The sequence below is a fragment of the Phyllostomus hastatus genome, unplaced genomic scaffold, assembly GCF_019186645.2.
Source record: "Phyllostomus hastatus isolate PE091 unplaced genomic scaffold, TTU_PhHast_1.1 phas_contig_86, whole genome shotgun sequence".
NCBI classification, from domain to species: Eukaryota; Metazoa; Chordata; class Mammalia; order Chiroptera; family Phyllostomidae; genus Phyllostomus; species Phyllostomus hastatus.
In genome coordinates this window covers 94,588,476-94,611,725 of record NW_025333977.1, presented here as the reverse complement: position 1 = coordinate 94,611,725, position 23,250 = coordinate 94,588,476, and the positions used below count along the sequence as shown (strand labels likewise).

Genomic DNA, 23,250 nt, shown 5'->3' with positions numbered 1-23,250 from the left:
AACCTCTGATAAGACATGGATGATATCAATTACACATGCTTGACCTTCAAAGGTGGTCTTCCAATATAGAAACTACTCCTTCTCAACAAGAAGGAAGGGAGGAAGGAAAACTAACCTGCTAACTGTAGCTAGTACCATGTACACATCACAGGGACTCCTATCTTGCCTCTCTAAACTCAACAAATTTAGTTCACACATTGTAAATTCTGAAGATAAAAAAAAGGAATTGCATTACCTGGAGCACAAAGACTCCACAGTCACTGTCATTTTTCTGCTGTGGAATACACTGAGGGGAAAACAAAAGGATCATTAAAATAAGACCAAGTCCTACTCTTCAGGTAAGAAATATTGTTTTTATAGAAAAATGAGCAAGACACAGGAAGTCTCTAGCCAGGACAGCTGGTATGTACTTCTCGTATTAAAATGTTTGATTTAATGGAGGCATTTGGCCACATGAAAGGAGCTATCAATCAACCACAATTTATAGAACATTTTGCCTAAACATGAAAAACAGGAAATCAAAACCCTACTTATAGACTTCCATTTGGATAATTAACTTTGCTATGAATTCACTAACAATGCACTTGTGGATCAGAGAACATGTACCTAGACTCTGAACACTTAAACAGTTACAGTCCTGCTTAGCAGTCTTCACTTTTCATCTCATATTACACAACTGTGTCCTAAGGAAAGAAATTGTAAAGGTAAATGGTATGTTTTCAAAAAAACTGTTACTATATCATTCCTAAAGTGGGAATATGAAAGATCCTGTCTAAATTTAGAATACCTATATATTCTAGCTGGGTAAATTCAGAAAATTTACAGGTTCAATTCTAATTTGAACTAATATACTAAGTTATTTAAAACAAAACTTAAGCTTAAGTTTTTTTAGCATTTATTTTCAAAGAGAGGAGAAAGAGAGGGAGAGAAACATCATTGGTTGTTTCTTTTTTGCCCCAAATGGGGACCTGGCCTGCAACCCAGGCATGAACCCTGACAGGGAATCAAACTGGTGATCTTTCATTTTGTAGGCTGGGTGCTCAATCCACTGAGCAACACCAGCCAGCGCATTTAAGTTTAAGTTTAAAACTTAGCACTTGGGACTTCCAGCCAAGCGGGCAAGTAGGTAGATACACTTTGCCTCCTTGCACAACCAAAAGAAGGTCAACGACAAATTTAAAAACAAAAACAACCAAAACAACCAGAAAATAAAACTATGGAAGTCTGACAACCAAGGAATTACAGAAGAAACATTCACCCAGACTGGTAGAAGGGGTGGAGAAGACATGCAGCAAGGCAGTGGCTGGCGGTCCCACATTCATGTGCAGATAAACTGGGAGGAACTACTGGGGAGCCAGACAGACCATGCAACCCAGGTTTCCAGCACAGAGAAATAAAGCCTCAAAACCTCTAGCTGTAAACCTATGGGGGTTGTGGTGGTGAGAGAAACTCCCAGACTTACAGGAGAGTTCATTGGAGAGACTCACAGGGTCCTACCAGGTATACAAACCCATCCCCCCAGGAATCAGCACCACAAGTGTCCAATTTGCTTGTGGGTAGTGGAAGAAGTGACTGGAAGCCTGCCAGGTACCAAGCAGCAGCCTTGTTCCCTCTCTGACCCCTCCCTCACATACAGCACCACAATACAGCAATGGGGGTTGCCATGCAGTGGCAAATACCTATGGCTCCACCCTTTACAGTGTAAGAGGCATGTGGAGACAAAGAAATATGGTCCAAATGAAAGAACAGATCAAAGCTCCAAAAATGGAACTAAGCAATGAAGAGAAAGCCAACCTATCAGATGCACAGTGCAAAACACTGGTAATTAGGATGCCCACAGAAGTGGTTGAGTGTGGTTGAAAAACAGAAGACGTGAAGGCTATGAAAAGGAAAATGCCTGACTAGCATAACTCAGTGGATTGAGCGCGGGCTGGGAACCACAGTGTCCCAGGTTCGATTCCCAGCCAGGGTACATTCCTGGGTTGCAGGCCATAACCCCCAGCAACCGCACATTGATGTTTCTCTTTCTCTGTCTCCCTCCCTTCCCTCTCTAAAAAATAAATAAATAGAATATTAAAAAAAAAAGACTAGATTAAAAAAAAAAAAAAAAAAAGGAAAATGTACAGGGAACCAACAGTGAAGGGAAGGAAACCAGGACTCAGAATGATCTGGACCAGAAGGAAGAAGTAACATTCAACCAGGACAGAATGAAGAAACAAGAATTCAAAAAAATAAGGAGAGGCTCAGTAACCTCCAGGACAACTTTAAATGTGCCAACATCAGAATCATAGGGGTACCAGAAAGAGAAGAGGAAGAGCAAGAAATTGAAAACTTATTTGAACAAATAATGGAGGAGAACTTCCCCAATCTGGCAAAGGAAATCATCTTCCAGGAAGTTCAGGAAACTCAGAAAGTCCCAATGTAGTTGAACCCAAGGAAGAACATACCAATGCACATCATAATTACATTACCCAAAATTAAAGATAAGGAGAGAATCGTAAAAGCAGAAAAAGTAAAGGAGACAGTTATCTACAACGGAGTTCCCATAAGAGTATCAGTTGATTTCTCAAAAGAAACCTTGCAGACAAGAAGGGGCTAGAAAAAAGTATTCCAAGTTATGAAAGGCAAGGACCAACATCCAAGATTCTTCTATCCAGCAAAGCTATCATCTAGAATTGGAAGGGCAGATAAAGTGCTTCCCAGATAAAATTAAAGGAGTTCACCATCACCAAGCCCTTATATCAGGGGTGTCAAACTCATTTTCACCAGGGGCCACATCAGCCTTACAGTTGGCCTTCAAAGGGCTGAATGTAATTTTAGGACTGTAGAAATGTAATTACTCCTTAACAGTTAAGCAAGAGCTTGGCACTGCTGCCAGGTAGAAACAAGGTGCCGGGCCAGAATCAGCCTGCAGGCCTTGTGTTTACCACCTATGTCTTACATGAAATGTTAAACGGACTTATCTAAGAAAAAGAAGATAAAAAATATGAATGGTAAAATGACAATAAACTCACAACAAACAACCTAAAACAAAAACAAACTAAGAAAACAACCAGAACAGGAACAGAATCACAGAAATGGAACTCACATGGAGGGTTATCAATGGGGATGCGGAGTGGGGGGAATGGGGAAAAAGGTACAGGGAATAAGAACCATAAATAGTAGGTAGAAAATAAACAAGGGGAGGTTAAGAATAGTATAGGAAATGGAGAAGCCACGGAACTTACATGTATGACCCATGGACATGAACTAATTGGGGGTAGAATGTTGGTGGGAGGGGGGTGCAGGGCAGCAGGGAATAAAGGGTAGAAAAATATGGGACAACTGTAACAGTATAATCAACAAAATATACTTTAAAAAATAAATATATAAAACTTAGTACTTGGTTCAGTTTAAGTATAAACAAATACGCCTTGCCCCTTAAGTTTTGGGTTAAAGGTTTGTTTCAAGACTCTGCATTTTTAACATTGTGTCAATGATCCAGACAGGGGACAGTAACAGGGGTAGTAGTGGAGGAAATTGGGACAACAGTAATAGAACAATTAAAAAAAATTTTTTTTAAAGAAAGGTCCAGACAGACCTGAGTTCAAGGACCTGACTACCAATAGTTTTGATGGCCTCGAGGGAAGGTCACTGTGAGGCTTCAGTTTTGTTTTTCTTGTTTGTTTGTTTTTTAATCTATAGAATAAAGAAAATGCCTATCCCAAAATGACCAGTTACCTTACAGGCTATAAGGATCAAATGAGATCACACAAGCCAAACACTTTGAAAACAAGAAAGCACTGACCATTAAAATATAAGACACTAGTATCTCTAACAGTTAAGCGAGAGCTCAGCACTGCTGCCAGGAAGAAACAAGGTGCCGGGCAAGATGAAACAAGGTGGCTTGTTTTGAGAGGCTACACCTGGGCATTGTGACTCCCATAGAGCTTTTAGATGTCTATGGGCCAAACATAGTGCTGCTTCCGGACTGAGCTCAGGCTGAAGCACTCAGTTCACTGCATTCCCCTAATGCCTGGAAAGCAGCTCAGTGTACTTATTCCCTTTCCAAATAGTCACTGAGGAAGAGGTAGGTGCCACCAAAAAAAAATGTGTATATATAAAATATGTATTTATATATAAATAATTATATATTCAATAAATATATAAGTAATTTAAATATATACATTTGTTGATATAAATTATATATGTATCCTCCCTCTCCCCCCACCCCGCCCCAGTGGAGCAACCATATCATCAGTAGCTGCCCCAGGGATGAAATAACTAAACTTATCTGTTCCCAGCAAGCACTGGGAAACAGCAATCAGATGATGAACAGTAAGGTTTTGAGCTGCTTCCCTGCGGCCTCCAGACTCTTCACTGGCGTGTTCATCACCAATCTAAAATGCTTTTAAAGACACCCAACCCTCTGATAATCCCATCCCCTTAAAAAGCCTGGGTTTTCATTTTTATCACCTACTTACCTTTGTAACAGCAGTCTGCCAACCCTGAAGAAATTCAGGTCTATTTTTTTCTCTGGCTTCAGTCAGCAAATACTTTTTTATATTCTGGTTGAAAAGAAACCAAAACACAGATGCTATGTTCCATGATTTGGTGAAAAATGGAACCTGCCCACAGCAGACAGAAGCAAAAGAGGAGGCTATGGTCCCACCATTCAGCAGAGTATGCATGAACAAGTTTGAAGCCGGAACTTTATTTCAGACCTTTTACTTTGTAACATTAAGGACTCTGACCCTCTATACTCAGGTATACACTTAGACTGTGGACACTGATATATGTTGTAATAAGAACCTGTTATGAGATGGTTGGCCTTTTCAGCACTAAGTCAACCTACTGAACCTGAAACTTAAAGATTACTCATGCTCAACAGAGGGAAGGAACTCATGGCAGAAATCATTAGTAACTGGAACTAAATGAAACACATTCCAGTTTCCATACTTTAGAGAACTACAGGTAAAGGTATTATGCAATTTGTTGAGGTATAATTAAACCCATTCTAAATACTAAATAAAGGCATATCCATGGCTGACATTTCTACCTAGATGAAGCCTACTGGAGTTTCAAATTTTCCCTTATGCCCTCAACCTCATCATGCATATCTTTCTCTGCATACCTCTTCTAAGAGTGAAATCAGAAGTTACAGGAGATAAATTAATCCTTTCTGAAGGAAGAGTAGAAGCATGTATGTGTATGGTTGTGTGTGTATATATACATGCACATATGTATTTTATTTACATAAATATGTTATACTGTAGTATTCCTGCAACTTGCTTTTTTAGCCTTAGTATATCTTCGAGATCTTACCATTTTAGAATATAGACATCTATATTCTTATTAACTGCTACGGTCAGTTTAACAGTGTGATTATACTACAGTGTACATATTTAGCTAATCTGTTGGTAGAGCTAAATTTAGGCTATTTTGATTTTTCACTATTATCAATAATGCTGCAATGAAAATCCTGGTGCATGCCTCATCCTTATGTGCAAATACGTTTTTATGGACTAGACACCAAGAAATGGAATAGGTAAGCAATAATTTACAAGGCACTTAGAAATGATCAGAATTGCAATTGTTCAAGTACACATTCCACCAGAAAATATGAACCTCTCCAAAGGTTCATATTACCCACATATGAGGTCTGTTTCCTCTTACCCACATAAACAACTGAATACCATTAAACTTTTCCTAATGTAATAGGCAAAAATAAATGGAACCATATTTGCATTTCCTGTATTTCCAGTGAGGCTGAGCATCTCTCCATGTGTTTAATGGTTAAATGCATTTTTCCTAAAAATTACTCATTTTATTAGATCCTTCTTTTTCTTATTTACTTGTAGAAACTCTTTATATATTATGGATAGTGTCTATTATATAGGTCACAAACATTTTCTTCAAGTCTATCCCTTGTCTTTTAACTTTATGATATACATAAGTTTTAAATTATGATATGTTAAAATTTATAAATCTGTTCCTTTATGTCTTTTGCTTTTTTTGTTGTTGTTCTGTGTAAGAATGCCTTCCCTACTCTAAGAACTTAACATCTTCTATATTATATACTAACTTTTGTAGGTTTGTGTTTTACATTTAGGTCATTATTATGTCTGGAATTTGTCTTTATAAATAGTATGAAGTAAGGATTTATATTTTACTTTTTAAATAGACAGCTAATTTTCCCAATTACATATACTGAAGAGCCTGTCCTTTCCTAACTTTATCATATACTAAGTTTCCACATATACATGAGTTGTTTCTAGATTCTCTATGCTGTACCACCAATCTACTTATCTATTCCTAAATAAATATAAACATAGTTTTTAATTATTAAAACTTTATGATATGGTTTGACATCTAGTAGACCAAGTATTCTATCCTTTACTGTTCTACTTCAAAACTATTTTAGTTGTGCATGCACACAAATTTTACAATGAGCTAACCAGGTTTCATTCAAAATCCTGATTGAAAACTAATTAGGACAGAAATTGGTATACATTAGTTTGGGAAGAACTGATCACTTTCCAATATTGAGTGTGTCTATTTTCCCATCTATTCAGATTTCCTTCAAATATTTTAATTTTCATCTTTAAAAACTTCCACATTTTTTGCTAAGGTATATTTCTGGATAATTTGTCTCTGTTACTTTTGAAAATGGAATCTTTCTGTGTTCAGTTACATTTTCTAACTGGTTCTTGCCAGTACAGAAAAATTAAGAAACCTACTAAATTTTCTTGCTTTGTATCCCACCACTTCATTGAAATCTCATATTTGCCAGCTGATTCTCTTGGTTATAATTCATTCTACAGAAGTATCTTAAAGATACAAGCAAATTTCAGCTCTAAGAGAAACCAAGGAAAATTACTTCTATCCACATTCAAAATAAACTGTTAAAAGAAAGGCACAATGAAATCTGATAAAACCCAAATAAGGAATGTATCTCAGGGAGGGATCCAGACTATAGACAGATACCTGTTCCCACCTGGATATTCCTAGTAAGTCCTTTTCTCTGCAAACATTTCAGTGGGCATTTATCTCAGAAACTGATCCCCTTGGTATTGACTTATGCTACTATATCTAGAGCCAAGATAATATTTGGTCAATCACAAGATATATAAAAAAATAGGCAGCATATTAACTTACCTCTACACAAAACTTAAAATGAATGCCTTGGGAATCATAAAATGAAATAATTCGGTTAGAGAGTGTCACAGTAATGAGAGACCAGTGGACTTCCAGGTGAATAGGAATCAACAGAAGACTCTTTTTAAACAGATCCACCTAATCAAGACAAGAAAAAGAAATGCAGCCATCACCACAGGCTATCCAAATCAACAACAATGAACAATAGCTTCATTTCTTGACCTTTGACCTGCCCAAGTCATAAAACTAGGAAGTGGTGAAAGCCAGAATTCGAAGCCAGGTCTTAGTCTGAAGTCCACGTAACTACTAAGCTATAATACACAATAAGTAAACTGATGACACAGAACCCTGGCTGGTATGGCTCAGTGGATTGAGCGCTGGCTTGCAGATTTAAGGGTTGCCAGTTTGGTTCTTAGTCAGGGCACATGCCTGGGTTGCAGGCTGGGTCACTGGTTTGGGGGTGTGTGAAAGGCAACCAACTGATGTTTCTCTCCCTCCTTTCCCCTCTCTCTAAAAATAAACAGGTAAATTAGTTTTTAAAAGAAAAGAGGCCAGTTCTCCCTGGGAGGCAGCACCACATTTTGCTTTGCCAATGAAGGACACACAGCTCAAGCATAAACAGGGAGGATTCTCAAAGTCCCTTTAACCTTTTAGCTTGTCACAACTCTACAAGTAACAACATTACCACACGATCCAGAAAAACATAAGCGCACACCATAATAAACATCACTGCACAAACTGTTCTGTCTTCATGTGCTTCCCAGTATTACCTACAGAGTTGACTGAACCATATGCTACTGAGCAACTGCAGTTCCAATGACATGAAGAGAAATAACAGTACACCAAGTGCAACACAGAAATTAATCAGCTAGCTATATTCTAGAGCTTCCAATGGAAACTCACACTGCCAACACCTTTGTCTGTCAACTAACATTCTCAGGTGTAGATGTAACCAGAATTTTATCTTCCAGTCCATGCTCAATACTATACTCTTCCAGTGAACAAGCTTAAATAAAAGGCTTTACACATACATAGCTCTTGTTTTATTAAACTTTCCATTTCACACTATCTAATGTCTTCCGAAAGATCATGCTTTATCATTAAAGGTTCCACTTAAAAGAGAGGTCATGCGGTATTTGTCATTTACCACCTGGCTTATTTCACCAAGTATAGAATACTATGCAGCAGAAAGAAAAAAGGAGCTCCTACCCTTTGAGACAGCAGAGATGGAACTAGAGAGCATTCTATTTTACATAATGAGGATAGTTTGCATTTATGTTTGCCTTTTCTAATCAGTGCTTCCAAATCTTACTTAGTACGTATTAAACTTAAGAGTGGTCAAACACTGCACTGAGGCTTTCAGAGCAGTCAAGCAGGCTGAAAATGATCAGTAGCTTCTCCTACATATATTTTCTCCTAAACTTAGGCAACTTCCAGATTTCAAGTAATTAGAGAGTTCTTTCACATTTCTTGGCTACAATGGGTTTCTCTCCTTGCAACTGTACATGGCTCAACGGGGTGGGCAAAAGACTTCTTTCACAAAAATTTCAATATATATCAGGCCATTCTCATGTACAATTTTGTTATGCAGGTTGCTTTTTAGGAGCTCGGAACAGAAGTTTACGTAACTTACTTGTTCTGCAAGAAAAAACACCATTTACCTGGCTTTATAACAACGTGCTTAAGAAACATGAGGTTAACCATAACTGATTTCAAAAGAGACCTTTATTTCTAAGTTTCTCACAATTCTACAAGTAAAAACATTACTACACAATCTAGAAAAATACAAAAGCACACCTTAACAAACATCACTGCACAAACTGTTCTGTCTGTCTTCATATGCTTCCCAGTATTACCTACAGAGCTGACTGAACCATATGCTTCTGGGATACTGTAGTTCTGAAAACATGAAGAGAAATAACAGTACACCAAGTGCAATGCAGAAATTGGTTTCAGCTGTATACTAGAGTTTCCAATGGAAACTCAAACTGCCAACACCTGTCAACTAACATTCTCAGGTGTAGATGTAACCAGAATTTTATCTTTCAATCCATGCTTAGTCCTATACTCTTCCACTGAACAAGCTTAAACAAAAGGCTATACACAAACACAGCTCTTAAAAAAAAAAAAAGAAAGAAAGAAAAGAAAACTGATGGCATAGAAAGCACCACTTTCCATTTCAACTGCTAAACCCGTGTTTATCAACTGTCGGTATGACTTGGCCCCTTATTTTATGCTTAACTAATTTTCTTGTTGTACATATTTGACTGCAACTCAATTCTTATTAGAAAAGAATCATGGTATTAGAAAAGAGGGCTATAAAACTTCTGTCTTTCTACAGACTCAATTTAGTAGTTAAAATTGTGGGCTCTGAAGTGTCTGGTCAAGTTCAAATTGTCTGGTCTAAAGTCTCTGGTCAAATAGCTCTTGCATTTATTGGCCAGATGACTCTGGCAATTTTCACAGCTGTGTTTCAATTTCCACCATATGAAATACAGACAACAATAGTACCTACCTTACGAAGTTTTTGAGAGTGATAATCCAATAAATCTTAGCTATTATCATCGTTACTACCTTAGGTCACGCAGATGTCAAAACTGAGAAAAGTATTCCTGATAATACTTTACATCTTAATTCATCCTTTATATCCTAATATAATAATATCCTTTGCAATCTAGAAATATTTGAGATTCCACTCAAAATTCTAGTTGTGGATAATAAAGTAGTAGGTGTTTAATAAACTACAAATTTGTAAAGTTAATAAATTTCTTTTCTTCCAGTACTTTAATTTTTTAAAAGATTTATTTACTTACTTACCTACTTATTTATTTATTTATTTATTTACTTATTTATTTATAAAGAGAGGAAGAGAAACATCCATGTGTGAGAGATATATTCATTGGTTGACTCTTTCACTCCCCCAACTGGGGACCTGGCCTGCAACCCAGGCATGTGCCCTGACTGACTCAAACCAGCAACCTTCTGGTTCCCAGGGTGGTGGTCAATCCACTGAGCCACACCAGCCAGGGCTTTTATAGGTACGTTGAAGATTACTGTAGAGATCCCTTGGGTTAAAAAACTACAAGTCTAGTTTAAAAGAGTTGAAATGTTCTCAAGGCTTTTTTGCTTTCTAATACTCAGATAAGGTCCTGCTCTAGAACACATAATGTTCTGCTGGTCTCCATGACCTTGGAGCAAAGCACTTTAGCACTTCTGTTTTTCAGTTCCCTGTATCCATAAACCTGGGAGATGGACAGAAAGAAATATTAGAAAGAATTGACAATTGGTTCTTTTCAGCTCAAAAATTCTGAGTATCTAAAACAAGACATCATATTTAAAATACAGTATTAAATGATGACAAATTTATATTCTTTCCAAAACATTTTGGGAGGAGCATACAGCCATGCTGTGAGCTGTCTGTGGAGAGGAGTAACCTCTAGAAGCTGAGGACTTCAGTCATGCCATGACAAAGAACTGAATTCTGCCACCAATGAAAGAGCTTGGAAGGTGAGAATGCAGTCTGGCTGAATCCTTGAGTGTGGTCTACTGAGACCCTGAGCAGATGACCCAGTTAAGCCACACCTGATCATCGAAACTGCGAGATAATCAATAATGGAAACATCTCAGCATATGAATATGGGAAAGAGGTGAATGAGAGTGGTTCTGCAGAGTTCTCTAGGTGGCCTTTTCAAGGTCAGTTGACTGCAGACTGGAAAATGTATTCCTAGCCAGGAGGTCTGAAGAATGTTATGGCATGTTCTCTGAGGTTCCCAAAGCATTCCTAAATACTCTGAGTTGGGTGACCACAACAAATAGAAAAGGAAGAGCCAGAAATTAAGACCCTCCAGAAATTTTCTGGACCAACCTGAACCTTTCAAACACTGAATCTTACAACTTGAAAAACTCTAAAAACTGGACCACCAAGGTTCCTGATATCCTTAACACTATGGTTGGTGAGAATCTAACTAGAATCTCTCTATAAGCTTTTAGTGATTAAAAAATAAGATTTGCCCTGGCTGGTGTGGCTCAGTGGATTGAGTGTTGCTGGCCTGTGAAACAAAAGGTCACTGGTTCGATTTCCAGTTAGGGCACATGCCTGGGTGGTGGGCTATGTTCCTAGTGGGGGTACATGAGAGGTAACCACACATATGATGCTTCTCTTTCCTTCTTTCTCCTTCCCTTCCCCTCTCTCTAAAAATAAATAAATCTTTAAAAAAAATAAGATTTATGGAAAACAGTATGGAGATTCCTCAAAATATTAAGAGAACTACCGTATGATCCAGCTATGCCACTTCTGGATATGTACCCCCATGTTAATTACAACATTATTTACAATAGCCAAGATATGGAAACAACCTAAGTTTCTATCAATGGAAGAACTGATTAAAAAAGGTGTGGTGTGTATATATAGAATGGAATATTATTCAGCCATAGGAAAGAATAAGATCTTGCCTCTTGCAACATGAATGGCCCTAGAGGGTATTATGCTAAGCAAGGTAAGTCAGATAGAAAAAGAAAATGCCACATGATTTCATTTATATGTGGAAACTAAAAGAAAAACTTTAACAAACAAATTATATTAATCTCATAGATACAAAGAACAGATTGGTGATCACCAGATGGGAAAAGGGTTGAGGGGTGGGCAGTATGAGTGAAGGTGTCATTATGTGGTGATGGGTAGTAACTAGACTTTGGGTGGTGATCACTTTGTAGTATATACAAACCTCAAATTATATTGCATACCTGAAACTTACAAAATGTTATATACCCATGCTACTTCAATAAAAAGGTGAATAAAAAAAAGAAACTTTTGGACTTCCGGCAAGATGGAGGCATAGGTGGATGCACCGTACCTCCACGCACAACCAAGATTAGAACAACAACAATTTAGAGGCAGAATAACACCCAGAACTGACAGAGAATTTATCTGAATGGAAGTCGGACAGCCAAGAAGTTGAAGTAGACCAGTTCATCCAGACCAGTAAGAGGGGCGGAGAGGAGCAGCCGGATGCGGGTTGCAGCGTGCGGAGAACAGGGAGACCTGGGCGCATAAGGGAACTGGGAGCTCATAAGGTATCTGCGGTGCGCAAGATTGCAGCGGGTGGACCCTGAGTATGCAAGCGGCAGCTGGCAGACCCAGTGAGGCAGCGATTGTGGACCAGGGCAGAGCATGCCCAGGATCCCAGAGAAGGGACTTAAGTCCCAGGAAAACGGAGCTACCACCATTGTTCCCTCCCGCCCCCGCCCCCACATAAAACGTCACAATCTAGCGACTGGAGTGCCCAGCCCCTGTGAACACCTAAGGCTCCGCCCCTCACAGTAACAGGAGCAACCAGACCAAAAAAAAAAAAAAAGAGAGAGAGAGAGAGACATGCCTCAAAAAGAACAGATCAATGCCCCTGGACTCATCCGTTTGAGTGACCAATAGATAGCCAATCTATAAGATGCACAGTTCAAAACACTGGTGATCAGGAAGTTCACAGAATTGGTTGATTTTGGGCGCAAATTACATGAAAAAATGCAGGTTACCATAAAAGAGATGAAGGAAGATGCACAGAGAACCAATAGTGATGGGAAGGAAACTGGGACTCAAAACACTAGAGTGGACCAGAAGGAAGAAAAAAACAACCAAACAGGAAAGAATGGAGAAATAAGAATTCAAAAACACGAGGAGAAGCTTAGGAACCTCCAGGACATCTTGAAACATTCCAACATCCGAATTATAGGGGTACCAGAAGTGGAAGGGGAAAATCAACAGATTGAACACGTATTTGAACAAATAATAAAGGAGAACTTCCCCAATCTGGCAAAGGAAATAGATGTCCAGGAAGTCCAGGAAGCTCAGAGAGCCCCAAAGAAGTTGGACCCAAGAAGAAACACACCAAGGCACATCATAATTACATTAGCCAAGGTAAAAATGAAGGAGAGAATCCTAGAAGCAGCAAGAGATAAAGGGATAGTAACCTACAAAGGAGTTCCCATCAGACTGTCAGCTGATTTCTCAGAAGAGACCTTACAGGCAAGAAGGAGCTGGAAAGAAGTATTTCAACTCATGAAAGACAAGGACCTACATCCAAGGTTAATCTATCCAGCAAAGCTTTCATTTAGAATGGAAGGGCAGACAAAGTGCTTCTCAGATAAGGTCAAGTGAAAGGAGTTCATCATCATCAAGCCCTTATTTTATGAAATGTTAAAGGGACTTATCTAAGAAAAGAAGATAAAGAAAAAACAAGTATAGTAAAAGGACAGCAAACTCACAATTATTAATAACCACACCTAAAGCAAAACAAAAACCAACTAAGCAAACAACTAGAACAGGAACAGAACCACAGAAATGGAGATCACATGGAGGGTTAGCAACAGGGGAGTGGGAGGAGGAGAGAGGGGGGAAAGTTATAGAGAATAAGTAGCATAGATTGTAGGTTGAAAATAGATAGGGGGAGGGTAAGAATAGTATGGGAAATGCAGAAGCTAAAGAACTTATAAGTATGACACATGGACATGACTAAAGGCGGGGATATGGGTGGGAGAGGGTGTACAGGGTGGAGGGGAGTGAAGGGGGGAAATGGGACAACTGTAATAGCATAATCAATAAAATATATTAAGAAAACTTTTTAATTATAAAAAAAATTTTCAAAATAAAATGAGAAAATATAGATAAAAAGATACACTAAGTGTATCTTCCCAGATCTTTTCCTTTTAAAAAAATTCATTCATTCATTTATTCATTCACTCATTCATTCATTCATTTGAGAGAGAGGAAGGAAGGGAGAAGTGGGGGAGAGAAATACCAATGTGAGAGAGAAAAACATCAACTGGTTACGTCTCGTATATGCCTGACTGAAACCAAACCTGCAACCCAGGGATGTGCCCTGGCCAAGAATCGAACCAGCAACCTTTCACTTTGCCTCACAATACCAACTAAGCCACAATGATCAGGGATTCTTTTTTTAAGTATGTTTATTTTCATGCACACAAACACACAGACACAACTTTATATATATGAGGTCTGTCCAGAAAAAGTTCCAACCATTGTTAATATAATGAGAATGGTTTGTGTAACATTGATGTAATCCGGCAGCCAAGGAGAGTGGACTGGAATGAATATGCATAAACAATGACAACTTCACTGTACTAGTCAGTGGGTACAGTAATGCCACTGAGTGAGCATGTGTGCTGTGTGGCCATCGCATTCAAATGACTGAGCGAATAGAGCAATGAATCTGCATCAAATCTTGCATTAAGCTCGAATATTCCTCCATAGAAACTATTTGGATGACCCCGATGGCTGCAGCTATGGGTGACTGGGGATTGGCAGCTTCATCACAAAAAACTGCCCACTCGTACATCACATCTTGTGCCAAGTTTTTTTTTGCAAAACATCAAATTACCCAGGTGATTCAGCCTCCTTATGGCCCAGAGCTGGTGCCCTCCAACCTCTGGCTTTTCCCAAAACTAAAATCACCTTTGAAAGGGAAGAAATTTCAGACTATTGATGAAACTCAGGAAAATACGATGGGGCAGCTGACAGCAACTGGGAGAACTGTCTGAGGCCCAAGATGCCTACTTTGAAGGGGACTGAGGCATCATTGTCCTATACAATGTTTCTTGTATCTTCTTCAATGTCTCTATTTTTCACATTACAGGGCTGGATATTTTCTGGACAGACCTCATATAATTAAGTGATTTGAGAACTGTGTATATTCTGCGTAAAAGACACTTACTTAAGAACTAAAGACATACACTATTAAGGGACAAGAAAAAGTATTTCATGGAAGTGAAAATAAAAAGAAAGTTGGGGCAGCAAATCTAGTATCAGACAAAATGAACTTTAAAACAAAGACTGTAAGAAGAAGAGAAAGAAGGGCATTATATACTGATAAAGGGATCACCAAGAAGAAGTTACGACACTTGTAAACATCAGTGCACCCAACATACTCAACAGAGGAACACCTCAATACATAAAGCAAAATATTAGCTGACATAAAATGAAAGACTGACAGTAGTACAATACTCGTAGTAGGGGACTTAAATACCCCACTTACAATGGACAGAAATAACACGGAAACATTGGCTTTAAATTACACATTATACAACACAGAATTAATAAATATATAGAATATTCTAACCCCAAAAAACAGAATATACATTCTTTTCAAGTGCACATGGAGGAGGATTCCCCACGATAGATCACTTTATACTACAAAAATTTCAGTAAATTTAAGAAGACTGAAATCATATCAAGTATCATTTCAAACATAATGCTATGGATCTAGAAAACAATTACAAGATGAAAACTAAAAAAAAAAAGGAACACTAATACTTAGAGGCTAAAAAAAATTCTGTTAAACAACCAATGGGTAAAAGAAGAAATTAAAAAGGAAATAAAAAATATATCTTGCTCTGGCTGGTGTGGCTAAGTGGACTGCGTGCCAACCTGCAAACCAAAGGGTTGCTGGTTTGATGCCCAGTCAGGGCACAAGCCTGGTCTCCAGTAGGGGGCGTGTGAGAGGCAACTACACATTGATGTTTCCCTCTTTCTCCCTCCCTTCCTCTCTCTCTAAAAATAACTAAAGAAAATCTTTAAAAATAAAAGATTCTTGTTTAAACAAATTTTCTTGAGTCAAATGAAAATAGAAACACTTTCCAAAATCTATGGAACATAGCAAAGACAGTTCAAAGAGGGAAGTTTATAGTGATACAAGGCCTACCTCAAGAAACAAGAAAAATCTCAAACAATTTAACCTTACACTAAAGGAACTAGAAAGAGAGCAAACAAAGCCCAAAGTAAGTGGGATAATGGAAATAATAAAGATCAGGATGGAAATTAATAAAAGATGAAAAGATGAATGAAATAAGTACTGGTACCTTATTTTGCCATGTATAATGTGCATTTTTTGTCCAAATTTTTGAGGGAAAAATAAGGATGTGCATTATACAAGGACAGTACTAATTCTGTATCCATATAAACATTTTTCTCTTATTTATGCTTGCATGTTAAAAGTGAAGTTCTAGAAAGCAATAATGATATCCATATGCAAAATAATATCCTGAAACACAATAATCGGTTTTGTTTCTAAATATAAAGAAATAAAAAAACTGAATTAAAAATTAAAATGAAAGAGTTTTTTCTGAAAGTTTGGGCCAAAATGTGGGTACACATTATACACAGAAGCACAGTATACATAGCAAAATGCAGTACTTTAAAAAATAAAATTGACAGAGTTTAGCCAGTCTCATCAACAGAAAAAGAGAGAAGAGCCCAAATAAATAAATCAGAAATGAAAGAGTAGTGACAACCAACACCACAGAGAATACTATGAACAATTTACACCAACAAATTGGACAACCTGAAAGAAATGAATAAATTCCTGAAAATATACAATCTTCCAAGAAGAAACTGAATCAGTATTCAAAAAATTCCAGACAAATAAAAGTCCAGGATCAGACTGCCTCACAGTTTAATTTTATAAAACATTCAAAGCAGAATTAATACCTATCCTTCTTACACTATTACAAAAAAATTGAAGAGGAGGGAAAGCTTCCAAACATTACCCTGATACCAAAACCAAAGGCAATACAAAAAAAGAAAATTATAAGCCAATATCCCTGATGAACACAGATGCAAAAATTTTCAATAGCCCTGGCTGGTGTGGCTCAGTAGATTGAGCATTGGCATACAAACCAAAAGGTCCTTGGTTTAACTCCTAGTCAGAGCATGTGCCAGGGTTGCAGACTAGGTCCCTAGTTGGGGGAATGCAAGCAGCAACCACACTTTAATGTTTCTCTCACATACTGCTGTTTCTTTCCCATTCTTTTCTCCCTCTCTCCCCTCTTTCTAAAAATAAATAAAATCTTTTTTAAAAATCTCAAAAAAATATTAGCAAACTGTATTCAACAATACATTAAGACAGTGATTTTCAACTGGTGTTGAAACACACTGTTGTGCTGTAAGAATTTTTAAAACATGCAGTACTTGACTATTTAGTCAGAAGCACTGACCTCTTTTCCCTTAGACTGTCAAATAAAAAAATGACCACAGCCAACACAATAGCTGTCTGTTGTGAATAAGTCAAAATTATACCCATTTTTTGGTCAGATGGGCAAAAAATATATTTTTTGATGTGCCACAGAATTTTAGTAATTAGTTTATGTGTGCCATAAGATAAAAGATTGAAAACTGTTGCATTAAAAGAATCATACACCACGACCAAGAGGGATTTGTTCCAGAGATACAAGGGTGGTTCAATATCTTCAAGTCTATCAATGTGATACTCAACATAAACAAAATGAAGGATAAAAATTATATGACCATCTCAATAGATGCAGAAATAGCATTTGACAAAATTCAACATCTGTTTACAATAAAAAACCCTCAACGAAGTGGGTATAGTGGGAACATACCTCACAAAATAAAGACCACACATGACAAACTCACAGCTAACATCATACTGAACAGTGAAAAGCTGAAATTTTTTTTTTCTATAAGATTAGGAAAAAGACAAGGATGCCCACTCTTACTACTTTTATTCAACATAGTACTGGAAATCCTAGCCAGGGCAATCAGACAGAAGAAGAGAAAAAAAGGGAAAGGAAAGGAAACACATCCAAACTGGAAAAGAAGTAAAACTGTCTCTATATGCACTTGCTATGATACTATATATAGAAAACCCTAAAGATTACACCAAAAGACTATTAGAACTCATAAATGAATTCAGTAAAATTGCAGGATAACAATATTAATATCCAAAAAGCTTTTGCATTTATACGCACTAATAACAAACTATCAGAAAGAAATTTTAAAAACTACTGACCTGCAATTGCATCAAAAAGAATAAAATTCCTAGGAATAAATTCAACCAAGGAGGTAAAAGACCTATACTCAGAAAACTATTAAAACACCGATGAAAGAAACTGAAGAAGAAACAAATAAATAGAAGGATATATCACACTTCATGAATTGGAGCAATTAATATTGTTAAAATGTCCATAAACTCAAAGCAATCTATAGATTCAATATAATTCCTATCAAAATACCAATGGTATTTTTTACAGAACTAGAACAAATAATCTTAAAATTTATATCAAGAAGACCCTGAATAGGCAATGCAATCTTGAGAAATAAAAATTTGGAGATATCATGCTCCCGGATTTCAAACAATACTACAAAGTTACAATTAAAAAAACAAAACAAAACAGTATATACTGGCACAAAAACAGACACATAGGTCAATGGAACAGAAGAGAGAGCCCAGAAATAAAACACCTATATGGTAAATTAATCTATGACAAAGAAGGAAAGAATATACAATGGGGAAAAAACAGTGTCTTCAATAAATGATGTTGGAAAACTGAACAGATATATGCAAAAATTGAAAATACACCACGTTCTTATAGTATATACAAAAATAAACTCAAAATGGATTAAAGATGTATATGTAAGAACTGAAACTGTGAAATTCCTAGAAAAAGGCATAAGCAGTAAACTCTCTGACATCAGTCTTAGCAATATTTTTTGGATATGTCTCCTCAGGAAAACACAACAACGAAAGTAAACAAATGGGACCACATAAAACTAAAAAGGTTTGGCACAGCCAAGGAAATCATCAACAAAACTAAAAGGCAACCATGATTGGGAGAAAATATTTTCAAATGATATGTGTAATAAGAGATTAATATCTAAAATATAATATATTATATATAATATAATATAATATAATATTATAATATATAAAAATTCATACAACTTAATATCAAAAACACAAACAATCCAATTAAAAAATGGGCAGAGGATCTGAACAGACATTTCTCCAAAGACAACATACAGATGGCCAACATCACTAATCATCACAAATGAAAAGATGTTCAACATCACTAATCATCAGGGAAATGCAAATCAAAACTATGAGATATCACCTCACACCTGTTAGAAGGACTATTATCAAGAAGACAGCTAAGAATAAGAGTTGCTTTTCTCTGGTGTGATTGCATCCTGTGCAGCTGTTCTGTGAACAGTAGTCGTTTATGTCCATCTGCCTTCTCTCCCACTTAATTGCTTGCCACCACCTGACGGAAGATTTGACAGGCATGGACAGGAGCCCCCTGAGGCCCAAGACTATCTTTTTGGTTTTGAATTAAAGACTGACAAAGATTATCACTTTAAGGTGGATAATGATGAAAATGAGCAACAATTATCTTAGGAACGGTCATTTTAGGGGCTGGTGCAAAGGATGAATTTTACATTGTTCAAGCAGAAGCGATGAACTGTGAAGGCAATCCAATTAAAGTAACACAAGCAGCAACTTTGACAATGCCTGTACAGCCAATGGTTTCCCTTAGTGGCTCTGGAATAATACCACCTGTTGTCTTATGGTTCAAGTGTAGTTTAGGGCCTGTGCATCTTGGCACACAGCACTTAGGACTGTGGAGGACAATGCAGAGTCAGAAGATGAAGGGGAAGAGGATGTGAAACCCCTAAGTATATCTAGAAAGCATTCTGCCCTAGAAGTGGTAGCAAGTTTCCACAGAAAAAAGTAAAGCTTTCTGCAGATGAGGATCATGATAATGAAGATAATGATGATGGTTTTGATAAGGAGGAAGCTGAAGAAAAACTTCCGATAAAGAAATCTGTATAAGATTTTCCAGCAAAAAATCAAACCAGAATGGAAAAGACTCAAAACTATTAACACCAAGATAAAAAAGTAAAGAATCCTTCAAGAAACAGGAAAGAAAATACCAAAAGGACCCAGTCCTGTAGAAGACAGTAGAACAAACATGAAACAAGTATAGAAAAAAAGTGGTTCTCTGGTGAAGAAAAACAGACATGCAAGTCCAGGAATCACAGAGTCCCAAACCTGCAAAAATATTCAAAGTTATGAAAAGGAGAGAACTGGATTGCTCTAACCAGCAAAGGCATCATTTAGAATCAAAGGCCAGATAAAGAGCTTCCTAGACAAGAAAAAACTAAAGGAGTTCATCATCACCAAACCATTATTATACAAAATGTCAAAGGGACTTATTTAAGAAAAAGATCAAAACTATGAACAAAATGGCAATAATTACAAACCTATCAACAATTGAATCTAAAAAAACAAACAAAAAATATGAACAACAGACAGAATCATGGATGTGGAGAGCGGTTTCATTGTTGCCAGATGGGAGGTGGGGACTGGGTGAAGAGGTGAAGGGATTAAGCACAAATGGGTAGTTACAGAATAGCCATGGGGATGTAAAGTACAGTATAGGAAATGGAGTAGCCAAAGAACTTACACACATGACCCATGGACAGGAACAATGGTGGAGGGATTGCCTGAGGGAGCGGGTGACGCTGAGTGGAGCGGAGGCTAAGGGGGAAAAGTCAGGACAACTATAATAGCATAATCAATAAAATGTAATTTAAAAAAGAAAAGAAAAAGGTAGTTCTCTTCCCAAAGTGGAAGCCAAATGTATCAATTATGTGAAAGATTGCTTCTAGATGACCAACTAGAAGGCTATTCAAGATCTCTGGCAGTGGTGCAAGTTTCCTTAAGACAGTTTCCTTAAGATAGTTTAAACAGTTTGTTCAAATTTTCGATCTTATTTCACATCTGTAACAATTGGTATCTGGCTATTCCTTTTATAATGCAGAGCAAGAACTTTTCCTACTATGTCTGATAAATGATGTCCAGGTTCCGTTGCCAAGAATGTGTTGTCCAAAAATGTCTGTTCAGTTTTCGAAGTGAAACTCCACCCTCTGCTTGACTGTAAGTATACATGAAATGTTACAATAGGACACAGTAGTAGTGAAGGTCAGACAAATTGAAATGGTGGGAAGACAAAAATATATGTGTGAAATACTTTCAATATTCTAATAAAGTAAGAAAAAAGATTAAGTCTTGATGAGGCTGTGCAGAAAACGGAAATCTAGTGTACTACTGGTGGGATTGTAAATTGGTACAGCCACTATGGAAAACATTATGGAGATTCCTCAAACATTTAAAAACAGAACTACCATATGACCCAGCAATTCCACTTATGGGGATTTATCTAAAGAAACTGAAAACACTAATTCAAAAAGATATATGCACCCCTATGTTCACTGCAGCATTATTTACAATAGCAAAGATATGGAAGCAACTAGAAGTCCATAGATAAGATGTGATACACACACACAATGGAATGTTATTCAGCCATAAATAGGAAAAAAAAAGAAAGAAACCATCTACAACAACAAAGATGGACATAGAGGGTATGTAACAATAAGGAAGTAAGTCATATAGAAAATGACAAATACTGTATGGTTTCACTTACATGTGAAATCTAAAAACAAAACAAATGAACAAACAAAAGCAAATCTCACAGATATAGAGAACAAACTGATGGTTCCCAGAGAGGAGGAGTAGGGGGATGGGCAAAAAAGGTGAAAGGAATTAAGAAGTACAAATTACGGATTACAAAATAAGTCACAGGTGTTATAATGTACAGCTCAGGGAATAGAATCAATAATGTTATAATAAATGTATAGCAACAGATGGTTATAGACTTAACATGGTGATCACTTTGTAAGATATATAAATGTTGAATCAGTATGTTGTATACGTGAAAGGAATATTGTATGCGAACTATAATTTTTTTTTAAAATGTGTGGGGCATATTATATTATTAATCTGAATTATTTGTCGTACTCCCTATAAAAGAATTATACAGAACTGCCTATTGCCACATGGAGATATGTAGTCCTGTTATGTGATTTGATTTAACCAATGTTCTATAAATAGAAGTGAAGTTATTTCACGACCAAGCTGAAGCTTTAAGAGCTATTAAGTGGCCCTAAGACTGGAATGTCTCAAGATTAGGTGCTACTAACTTCAGTTTGAGGCCCATTAAAGGAATAAAGATGAGAAACTATAAATTGTCTCCTCAGATGCAGGAAAACCATTTGATAAAACTCAACATCCATTTATGATTTTAAAAATCTCAGCAAACTAAGAATAAGATGAAACATTTTTATTCTTATAAAGGGCACCCACCAAAAAACTCACAGCTGACATCATAACTATTAGTGAATGACTTAATACTTTATTCCTAAGATTGAGAACAAGGCAAAGATGTCCTCTCGTGTTACTTCTATTCAACATTATACTAGAAGTCCTAGCAATAAGGCAAGAAAAAAATGACATACAGTTTGGAAATGTAGAAAGAAAAGTCACTAATTACAAACATGACTGCCTATGAAAATCTCATACAACATACAAAAACCTCATAGAACCAAGGAGTGAGTTTGGCAAGGTCACAGGATACAAGGTCAACATACAGAAATCAACTGTATTTCTACAAACTAACAGCAAGCAATTAAAAAATAAAATTTTGAAGTTTCTGTTTATAGCAGTTTCAGAAACATGAAATGCTTAGGGATACATTTTAAAAATATGTATAAGATCTGCACAATAAGAATTATAAAACACTGCTGAGAAAAATTAAAGACCCAAACAAATGGAAAATATGCCATGTTCATGGATTGGAAGATGTAATATTGTTAAGATATCCATTCTCCCCAAAGGACATACAGATCAAATACAATCCCAACCAAATCTAATAGGTTTTGTTTTTTTGGTTTTTTTTTTAAAGAAGAGATTAACAAACTGATTCTAAAATTTGTATGAAAATGCAAAGGGACCTTGAATCTCCAAAACAATCTGGCAAAAGATGGATTAAGCTAGCCAACTTATACTGAATTCAAAACACATTATTAGCCCTGGTTGGTATGGCTCAATGGCTTGCAAACTGAAAGGTCTCCAGTTTGAATCCTAGTCAGAGCACATGCCTGAATTGTGGGCCAGGTCCCCAGTTGGGAGCACATGAAAGGCAACTATTTGATGTTTCTCTCCCTCTCTTTCTCCCTTCCTTCCCCTGTCTATAAATAAAATAAATAAAACCTTTAAAAAAAAACATATTACTCACATATAGTGATTAAGATAGTATGGTATAAGCATAAGAATGGAGATTAATATAAGAGAATATAAAGGCCAGAAATACACCACACATATATAGTCAAACTGATTTTCTACAAAGTTGCCACAGCAATTAAACAGGGAAAGAGAAGTCTTTTCAGCAAATGACATTGGGATATTCACA

At 36.8% G+C, this 23,250-nt stretch overlaps 1 protein-coding gene and 1 pseudogene across 3 annotated transcripts in view; one reads left to right on the top strand and one right to left on the bottom strand.

Annotated features, from left to right (window-relative positions):
* Positions 1-23,250, bottom strand: part of SENP5 (SUMO specific peptidase 5) — a 76,616-nt gene that overhangs the window by 3,638 nt on the left and 49,728 nt on the right. For 2 of the 3 annotated variants that reach the window (XM_045851069.1, XM_045851070.1), the window contains exons 7-9: positions 7,138-7,275; positions 4,464-4,547; positions 236-286 (exon numbers count right to left, since the gene is read on the bottom strand). In XM_045851069.1, coding sequence (XP_045707025.1) covers positions 236-286; positions 4,464-4,547; positions 7,138-7,275 — 273 coding nt within the window. The remainder of the gene's footprint in view (positions 1-235; positions 287-4,463; positions 4,548-7,137; positions 7,276-23,250) is intronic. The other variant, XM_045851071.1, reaches the window with a different exon arrangement.
* On the top strand, positions 19,225-20,790 carry LOC123826924 (annotated as a pseudogene).